Source organism: Macaca nemestrina, chromosome 20, assembly GCF_043159975.1.
Source record: "Macaca nemestrina isolate mMacNem1 chromosome 20, mMacNem.hap1, whole genome shotgun sequence".
Lineage (NCBI taxonomy): Eukaryota > Metazoa > Chordata > Mammalia > Primates > Cercopithecidae > Macaca > Macaca nemestrina.
The window spans coordinates 66,449,104-66,459,392 of record NC_092144.1 but is presented as its reverse complement, the minus strand read 5'-3'; the positions used below and the strand labels follow the sequence as shown (position 1 = coordinate 66,459,392).

Below are 10,289 nucleotides of genomic sequence, written 5' to 3'. Positions count from 1 at the left end.
AAATGAGATTAAATCACTGGTTTGATATTAATCAACCAACTCTATTTTGAATTTTTCTTTCTTTTTTCTTTTTTTTTTTTTTTCCCCATTTTGTTTCAATAAGCTAATTCCACCAGCTCTTAACATGTTCTTTACTTGTTAGGATATTACTGTCTGTGGTATGAGGTGACCCAAAGTGGTTAACACGTGCGGATCTGTATTTTCTGAGGCCTCCAAATACCTCAGCAATATGACAGCTCAGTAGAGCGGGAAAACCTGTGTTCTTTGCACAGTAGGCATGTTTAATACATTAATTTCCTGTGGGCGGGGTTTCAGTGGCAAATGTAATCAACGCCGCTTACGTACAATGGACTCTGTGGCCCTAAACCAATCATGGGGCGGCGCAGGGAACCGGAAACGGGGCCTCAGTCCCTTGACTTCTCCTTAAATTGACGCAGTTCAGCTCCAGGCCAGTTGGAGAGCGCATCCCAGAGCGAGGAGGTTGGCGGCGGAAGCCGGGAAGGAGGTAAGTGTCCAGCGGGCATATGTCTGTGGGGTTTAGGAGCTGGCGTGCGCGGGGGTTGGTTTCAGAAAGTTTGGGTGTATTTTGTCATGCATTTGCTCGGAGACTTTGTGCAGGCAGCGGATGTCCTTTGCACCCCATGGTTAACTCTGACTCGTTATGCAATGCTTCTGTAAACTGGGAATAATTCTAACTTTCTCGGTCGGGCGCGGTGGCGCATGCCTGTAATCCCAGCTACTCCGGAGGCCGAGGTTGGCACATCACGAGGTCAGGAGTTCAAGACCAGCCTGACCAACATGGTGAAACCCCGACCCTACTAAAAATAAAAAAATTAGCCGGACGTGGTGGCGGGCGCCTGTAATCCCCGCTACTCAGGAGGTTGAGTCGGGAGAATCGTTTGAACCCAGGAGGCAGAGGTTGCAGCGAGCCAAGGTCGTGCCGTTGCCTGGTCAACAAAGCAAAACTCTGTCTCAAAAAAAAAAAGTAAAAGCAAGTAATAATATTAACTTTCTCATCATGGTTAGGTTGTGTTTCATTTTTCAGAAACGGGGTCTCGTTCATAACCCAGGCTGGCCTGGAACTCCCAGGCTCAAGCTATCTGCCCTCCTCGGCCTCCAGCTAGCTGGGACTGCAGGAGCACACCACCACGCTGCCCAGTGCATTTTTTATTGACTGTAGAGACATGGTCTCACTACTTTGCCCAGGCTGGTCTCGAACTCCTCGGCTCCAGCAATCTGCCCGCCTCAGCCTCAATCTCCGCCTCCTGAGCAGGGGCACTTAGGGAACCTGGTGGGAAAACCTCTTTAATTCCCAGAATTTCAGGCTGCCTTTTCTCTCTCGTAGCTATCTGCTTTTTAATAATGTATCAATTTACTTAATAAATAAAATGAGATGGCCTCTAGGTGTGTCTACCAGGCTGGAGCACAGGGGCACAATCACGGTTCACTGCTGGGCTCAGGTGATCCTGCCACCTCCGCCTCCCAGAGCGCTGGGGTGACAGGCGTGAGCCACCGCACCAGGCCTAATTTACTTTCAAATTGAGAAATACGAATCTATAATTGTGTATATGTCTGGTGCACAGCAAAGGGTGTTAAGGTGTGTATGCATTGTGCAATGGCTAAATCGAGCAAACTGCCATAAGCTCTACCTCACCGTCTTACCATTTTTGGATAACTCTTGAAATCAACTTCCTTAGCAATTTCCAAGTATACTGTACATTGCTGTGAACTATAGTCACCATGCTGTGCAGTAGACCTATTTAACGTTATTTTTATTATTTTATTTTTTTAAAAAAGCTGTAATGGCCGGGAGCAGTGGCTCACACCTGTAATCCCAGCACTTTGGGAGACTGAGGCATGGGGATCACTTGAGGTCAGGAGTTTGAAACCAGCCTGGCCAACATGGCGAGACCCCGTCTCTACTAAAAATACAAAAATTAGTCGAGAATGGTGGCTCACGCCTGTAATCCGAGCTACTCGGGAGGCTGAGGCAGGAGAATCGCTTAAACCCCAGAGGCAGAGGTGGCAGTGAGCCCAGATCAGCCACTGCACTCCAGCCTGGGGGATAGAGCAAGACTCTGTCTCAAATAAATAAATAAAACGAAATAAAGATAAAAATAATTTTAAGTAGGCCAGGTGTAGTGCCTCACACTTGTAATCCCAGAACTTTGGGAAGCAGAGGCAGGAGGATCATTTGGACCCTAGAGGTCAAGGCTGCAGCAAGCCAGGATTGTACCACTGCACTCCAGCCTGGGCGACAGAGTTTAAAAACCCCGACCCTACTAAAGGTAGTAGTTTAAAAACAAAAATAGATAACTTTAAAAAAATCCACTTTTATTTTAGGTTCGGTGGGTACCTGTGTGCAGATTCATTACATGAGTATATTGAGTGATGCTGAGGTTTTGGGGATCACTGAATCCGTCGCCCAGGATATGAGGATAGCACCCAATAGGTAGTCTTCCACCTTCGTGCCGTCTATCACTCCAGAGTTTCAGTGTTTTGGATCCACGTCCTGATTTCCTTTCCTCTGTGTACATGCCTAGAAGTGTAATTGCCGGATCATGCAGTTGTACTTTTAGTTTTCTGAGGAGCTTCTATACTGTCTCCCATATCGGCTGCACTGATTTACATCCCAGCATAGGGCGCAGAGGATCCCTTTCCTCCGAATCCTCACCCGTTCCATGTGTCTTTGGGAACAGCCCCTCTAGCAGGTGTGAGGGGTGCCTTGTGGTTTGGATTTGCATGTCCCTGATGATGAGTGATGATGAGCACGTTTTCCTAGAACTACTGGCCATTCACATGTCTTCATCTGAGACGTCCACACAGGCTTCTTGCCCTCCTTCTAGTGGGTTATGTGTTTTCTCGCTTTGGAGTCATTTGAGTTGTTTATATTTTGCATCGGAGCCTCTTGTGAGATGTGTGGCTTGTAAATATTGTCTCCTCCTCTGCCGATTGTCTCCCCCTCTCTGCCGATTGTCTCCCTGGCTGTCTGTCTGTTCTGCACTTGCTCAGAGTCCTTACAGGAGGCGTGGATTTTCCATCCTCCGGGCTTCCAGTGAGCTTTCCCGAGACCCTCCTGCCAGTTTTTTCTCCTCTCTGCAGACCTTCGGGTTACTTCCCCCACCTGTGGCTAGGACAGCAGGGCTGCGTTCTCATAGCTGTTGAACTTGGATGATAATTGATACCTGGAGAGTATCACTCAGTGGCTCCTGCCTTTTGAAGCTACATTTAGAACCAAATTTAAAAAGAAAAAAAAAAAAAAAGTCGGGCTGTGCGCGGTGGAACACACCTGTAATCCCAGCACTTTAGGAGGACAAGGCGTGGGAATCACCTGAGGTCAGGCATTTGAGACCAGCCTGTTCAACATGGCGAAACCCTGTCTCTACTAAAAATAAGAAAATTAGCTGGGCGGGGCCTGTAATCCCAGCTACTTGGGAGGCTGAAGAAGGAGAACCACAGGAACCCGCAGAGGTTGCAGTAAACTGAGATGGCACCACTGCCCTCCAGCCAGGGCAGCAGAGTGAAACTCTGTCCAAAAAACATAAATAAAAGAATAAAAATTTTAAAAAAATCTAGGCCAGCTGCAGTGCAGTCAAACCTGTAATCCCCGAATTTTGGGAGGCCGAGGCCGGTGGATCGCTTGAGCCCAGAGTTTGAGACCAGCCTGGGCAACATGGCGAAACCATATTTTATCACAAAAAAATAACCTATAAAAATTAGCCGGGCGTGGTGATGCGCTTGTAGTCCCAGCTACTCGGGAGGCTGATGTGGGAGCATCACTGGAGCCCAGGAGGTTGAGGCTGAGGGAACCATGGCTGCGAATTTCCTTCTAGCCTGGATGACAGAGCAAGACCCTGTCTCAAACAGAAAAAAGAAAAAATCTTTCTATGGTACGATCCCACTACCTGGAAATTTCATAAGACTTTAATCCATTTTATGGAATGAGATAAGGAGTAGAGAAACTCCTACAGACAATAAACAGATTAGCGATGGCCAGGGGCTGGGGTGGGTGGGGCAGGAGGTAATTATTGATGAGGATGGCATTTCCTTTTGGGGTGATGCAATAATTCTGGAATTAGAAAGTGGTGATGGTTGCACAAAATAGTGCGTGTTCTTAAGTAAAAGTGATGAATTTTATAAATGTGTGTTTTACCAAAACGACAACATATCTTTGCAGGAGCTTAATTCTCATAGGATTTTTTACTGCCACCTCTTTCCTGCAGCAAATAAATATCCTGGGGTTATTTGTAGAATAATAGAAAAATGTGCTGGGGACAATCGTAGGTTGTAACTATTAATATTTTTCTCTAGCTTTTTGCATAATTATGACTAAGGGCTTTGCCTTGGATCTTGTCTTGACGGGAAAACATAAAGAACCGATGTTATTGTTACATCAGATTCTAGGAGCTTCACGTACATATCCGATTTAATTTACAATCAAGAACAATGCTGTTCCAGTTGAAAGGAAAACCAGTTCCACCTCTGCATAATGATTCCCTAGAGATCAGAATCCAGGGGAGCATTCAGATTTTACCCCAGAACATGTAGTCAGGTGTAGACACTGGAAGAATAGAGTGGATTCATTTCCACAGTGCTGAGTCCGATGCCAATGGACAAGTGGGGTCCGGGATTGGGATAAGGGATTTGGAAGGGAGGGATAGGTAGAGTAGAAAGTTAAAATGGTCGGGCTCATATGTTTTTTTTTTCCCTGCAGACTTCTGAACAAACCGTGAATCTATTACTGTGAAAAACCAGGGGCAGCCTGTGTAGCTAGGTCTCAAGTAGATACCGGCTACTGGAAGAGCTTGTTCAGAGGCGGATTGAAATATTCTCCAGTAGATATGGCTGCAAATCGCACACCCTCATGGGGTCAGAGAGAACCCTGCAACAGACCTAGGTCAGAGACTCCATGGTCTATGGCATCCCCGGGAACTCAACTTAGAAATCACCACAGGAACCCTGAGACTTGGCACCTGAACTTCAGGATGTTCAGCTGCCCGAAGGAGTCGGACCCCATCCAGGCTCTGAGGAAACTCACTGAGCTGTGCCATCTGTGGCTGAGGCCCGACCTCCACACCAAAGAGCAGATCCTGGACATGCTGGTGATGGAGCAGTTCATGATCTCCATGCCCCAGGAGCTCCAGGTCTTAGTCAAGGTGAACGACGTGCAGAGCTGCAAAGACCTGGAGGACCTGCTGCGAAATCACAGAAGACCCAAGAAATGGGTGAGTGGGACGCTCCTGATTGGTGCAGGGAAGGGGAGCTGGGATGGGGGCCAAAGAATTCTCCAGTCTCAAATATCAGCACAGTTAATATTGCAAATCCCTGGTCTAGGAGATGGACAGGCAGAGGGAATACAGGGACCCACACACTGTGTGAGGCCAACATGAGAGAAAGATATTGGTAAAATATTACACCTGATGGAATGTAGGGAAGGAGGCATTAGAGTGAACTGAAGGGGGGCCCAGAAGTCCCATCCTGAGGCAGGGAAAGTGGTTGGTATCAGAGATGCAGGGATCTGTCTCCAGGTCCCCAAATGAGCCCCTAAGTTCTAACACAAGGTGAGCTGCCATTGGCCACTTGAGTTGCATTCACCCAGAATATTTCTCCTTGTCTTCTCTTTGGTTTAGAGACCCTTTCATCCAAAGGACTCATATTTATGTACTTATCTAAAGAGAAAAATATTGAGACAGGATTGCTGTGTCCACAGAGCTGATTCTGCATCAGGAAGGCAGATTTGAACATTTATTAGTCAAGGGTGAGCATTATGGCAGGACCCAGGGAATATAAGAGCTACTTTCTTTTTTTTTTTTTTTTTTTTTGAAACGGAGTCTCGCTCTGTCGCCCAGGCTGGAGTGCAGTGGCACAATCTCAGCTCACTACAACCTCCGCCTCCTGGGTTCACACCATTCTCCTGCCTCAGCCTCCCAAGTAGCTGGGATTATAGGCGCTCGCCACTACCCCCAGCTAATTTTTTGTATTCTTTAGTAGAGACGGGGTTACACCGTGTTAGCCAGGATGGTCTCGATCTCCTGACCTCATAATCCGCCCACCTCGGCCTCCTGAAGTGGTGGGATTACAGGTGTAAGCTACCGCGCCCAGCCATGAGAGCTACTTTCAAGTTCTCACAGTGAATCTGATTGTCTTTTTTCCCTCTACAGTCTGTGGTCAACTTGCTCGGCAAAGAATATCTTATGCTGGACTCAGATGTCGAGATGGCTGAAGCCTCCGCCAGTGTCGGGGATGATCCGAGAGACGTGTCCAGCCAGCAGGCCTCCTCTGTGAACCGGATGCGTCCATGGGAAGGCCAGGCCCGCCGAGAGCTGCAGATCCTGCCCAGGGTCCCTGCACCGTCCAGGAGGCAGGTGAGTGTGTGAGGCCTTGGTGTCTGGTTGGAGGTGAGAGAAGGAACGGGAGGAAGTCGTGTGGCTGCTGGACTGATTGACAGATTTGGCACAGGACAAGATTAGAACCATTCCCCATGGACATGGTATATCCCCAGACATTCATTCCTGAGCCATCTCAGAGAGGGAAACCTCATCTACTTCTCCCTCCACCATGAGAGCTTTTAGCATTTAGGGTGGGGGGGGGTAAGAAATGATCTCAGTGAAGTGAGGGAGGCAGTTGGCACAGATGAATGAACTGAAGATCCCTTCCCCACCTAGTTTCCACAAAGACATTTCATGAAGTCATTCAGCAAGGAACCCACTGTCTCAGACTGTCGATTTCTTAATTTGAGGAGGGTTTCTCAACTGCGGTGATTTTGCCTTTCCAGACACATGGCCATGTCTGGAGACGTTCTTATTTGGCATTCTCGGGGGTGGTGGGGTGTTAGTAGCATCTAGAGGGTGGAGGCGGGGTCTCCGCTCTGCACAGCAGCGCCCCCTCCAGGAGGGTGATGCAGCCCCAATGCCAGTGGTGCCAGGGCTGAGGGGCCTCCACCTAGAGTCATGCTCCTTCCAGCCTCAGGGGCAGGGAGACGTTGGCACAAAGGGAAGAAATATGCTCAGAGAACCAAAGGGTGAAAACCACCAGGCACAGGAGCTGATTTAGAATATGGAGGGTGCAGATTAGGGACAGACTCAGACATGCGGTGGTGATGTTTACTGGGGGTGAGGGGGTGGTCCACAGAAAGTCTGCACATATTTCCACACCTGTGTCATTAGAAGAGTCGGTGCATCCAATCAGAAGGGGACAGACATGTCCGTGCTTCCTGCAGTTTAGACGTGGAGTCATTGCTCTTGGTTTTCCGTTGTCAGGAGGAGGACTTCCGACTGCCAAAGACTATTGTCATGAAAGGAGGTCCAAAGACTCTGAGACCCAAGCCGACCTTGGAGAAGGGTCTGAACGTAGACAGAAAGGAGAACCCAGGACTTACATCCCCAGAGCCTCAGCTTCCAAACGGTCCCAGTGAGTATGAAGACTTGGACCTGGAAATATTAGCTCCTCTCTTCCTGGGTATGGGTCTGGGGGCCCAGCATTATCATGTCTGGAGAGTGGGCACTCAGCTGCCAAAGCCTCTCCACCCCCGACTCTCCAGAGACCTACGGTCCAACGTCTTAGTCTTGAGGTTGAGGGGAAGTTGTCAGCCAAGGTCAGTGTTTGGTTGCAATGAGTTTGGTGTATTGAAAATGCGCTTTATTAACTGTTGTGTGCGGAATCCCTTCTTCCAGCAGGTGTGGTGAGAGCAAAGGAGGGGAAGGAACCCCCAAAAAGAGCCTCTGTGGAAAATGTGGATGCCGACACACCTTCTGCCTGCGTTGTGGAGAGAGAAACTTCGACTCACAGCGGGAACGGTGGAGAGGCTCTGGATCTGAGCAGTTCCAAACCAGACACCACCTCCATTTCCCAGGAAGAGCCTCAGGGAGATGTCACACCTGTGGGCAACAGAGAATCCCCGGGACAAGCTGAGATCAATCCAGTTAATTCCCCGGGCCCTGCGAGCCAAGCCAGTCACCCCAATGGCCAAGAAGCCAAGGCTCTGCCGTCCATTGTGTGTGACGTGTGCAATAAATCGTTTAAGTATTTTTCCCAGCTAAGCATCCACAGGAGATCACACACAGGAGAGAGACCCTTTCAATGCGATCTCTGTTGGAAGCGCTTCTTGCAGCCCTCCGACCTCCGAGTTCACCAGCGAGTCCACACTGGCGAGAGGCCCTACTCGTGTGATGTCTGCCAAAAGCGGTTTGCCCACGAGTCCACCTTACAGGGCCACAAGAGGATCCACACCGGGGAGAGGCCGTTCAAATGCAAATACTGCAGCAAAGTTTTCAGCCACAAGGGGAACCTGAACGTTCACCAGCGCACTCACTCCGGAGAGAAGCCCTACGAATGTCCGAAGTGTCAAAAGACCTTCCGTCAGCTGGGGACGTTCAAGCGTCACCTGAAAACACACCAGGAAATCACCTCCCAGTGATTCCAGAGTCAGGTCCACATCCTGCACCCCAAGAGACAGTGACTGATGATTTTTCTCCAATGTTACCAGAGGACATATACACATAAAGCACTTGGTAGGAATTGCCCAGATGTTTGAGTAAATATTTATCCTCCCCCGTGAGTTTTGTTTTGTGTTTGATTATGTCTCTTGCTTTCTTATAGATTTATCTTAGTGTCTGTTGCTGTTTGTCTCCCAATGAGCACAAGTCTCATCATTTTCCAATATCTTATAAGAAAAAACTGAGCACAGTGGCACGCAAGCGTAATCCCAGCTACTGGGGAGGCTGAGGCAGGAGGATTGCTTGAGTCCAAGGGTTTAAGTCCAGCTTGGGCAACATAGTGAGACTCCACTGCAACTCCACCTCCCGGGTTCAAGTGTTCAAGTTCAAGCGATTCTCCTGCCTTAGCCTCCTGACTAGCTGGGATTACAGGCGCCCATCACCACATCTGGCTAATTTCTATATTTTCAGTAGAGATGGGTTTTCACCATGTTGGCCAGGCTGACCTTGAACCCCTGACCTCAAGAGATCCACCCACCTCAGCCTCCCAAAGTGCTGGCATTACAGGTGTGAGCCACCATGCCCGACCTCCACCAGGAATTTATAATACTTATAAACTTAAATGATGCTAAAATATAGCTTCAAAATATGTAAAAAAGAAAAAAAAAGGATCTAAAACTAATGAACGAATGAACAGGAAGCAGGTCAGATATCCAGAAATTGCCAGAAATTAGAACTAAGGACCCTCTCATCAGGTAACTAAAGGAACTTAAAATTGTATTAGTCTTGTTCAGGCTGCAGAAGCAATGGTAGGCCTGTGACCCACAAATGATCCCACGTGGGATACATGCCTAGTGGAAAGTAAACACCCACCAGTCCTGAGAAGCTTCAGATCAGAAAGGGAGTGTGCAATGGAACTTCCCAAACCCTGGGAATCTGACCAATTCTCTAGGTTTCAGAACATCCTGAGACACACAAAGTTAAAAGATTCAGCATTATTGATTAAACCTTTGGAGCTGCTTATTTGCGCATTGCTGATAATTTCAGCTGGCAGCTTAGTAACATAAGCTGGGATCCTCCGACTGCTCTTTGAAGTCTCGCCCATGGAGTGGACATACTACCCAGGACCCGTTCCAACTGGGACTCCAGATGGCTGTTTCCAGATCTTCCCAGCACTGCTGGATCTGGATGTAGGTATTCTCCCCGGTTTGGTTAATACATATGTATGTATTTCCCTTTCCCCTTTTCTCACGTTAGTGTTTGCTAAGTTAACCCTTATACTCTTCTGCAAAGTTTTGATCATTAAACTTTTCTTTTGGCCAGGCATGGTGACTCGCGCCTATAATCCCAGCACTTTGGCAGGCCAAGGTGGGCGGATCACCTGAGGTCTGGAGTTTGAGACCAGCCTGACCAACATGGAGAAATCCCATATATACTAAACATACAAAATTAGCCGGGCATGGTGGTGCACGCCTGTAATCCCACCTACTCGGGAGGCTGAGGCAGGAAAATTGCTTGAACCTGAGAGATGGAGGTTGCAGTGAGCTGAGATCGCACCATTGCACTCCAGCCTGGACAACAACAGTGAAACTCCCGTCTCAAAAAAACAAAAAAACAAAACAAAACAAAAAACTTTAACTGCATTTGAGTGTAACACTGTGGTTTCTTTGGCCTGTGAATTCTCAAACTCAAAACGAAAGTAAAACTTTCAGCAAAACAATAATCCAAAATGGACTGCCTCCAATAGGTTATATTTTCCCAGTCCCTCACCTGACTCTGTCATCCTGGATTTACCAGTCCCACACCTGAGCCTATCATCCTGGATTCTGCTGCCCCTAAAAAAATTCCCAGACT

At 48.1% G+C, this 10,289-nt stretch overlaps 1 protein-coding gene across 1 annotated transcript; it reads left to right on the top strand.

Moving 5' to 3' along the window:
- Nucleotides 1-176: 176 nt before the first annotated feature.
- On the top strand, nt 177-8,546 carry LOC105488136 (zinc finger and SCAN domain containing 5B). The gene is made up of 5 exons (XM_071086823.1): nt 177-505; nt 4,715-5,225; nt 6,162-6,365; nt 7,263-7,410; nt 7,674-8,546. The coding sequence occupies exons 2-5, from the start codon at nt 4,842-4,844 to the stop codon at nt 8,414-8,416; spliced, it is 1,479 nt and encodes a 492-aa protein (XP_070942924.1). The 5' UTR covers nt 177-505; nt 4,715-4,841; the 3' UTR covers nt 8,417-8,546.
- Nucleotides 8,547-10,289: the final 1,743 nt, after the last annotated feature.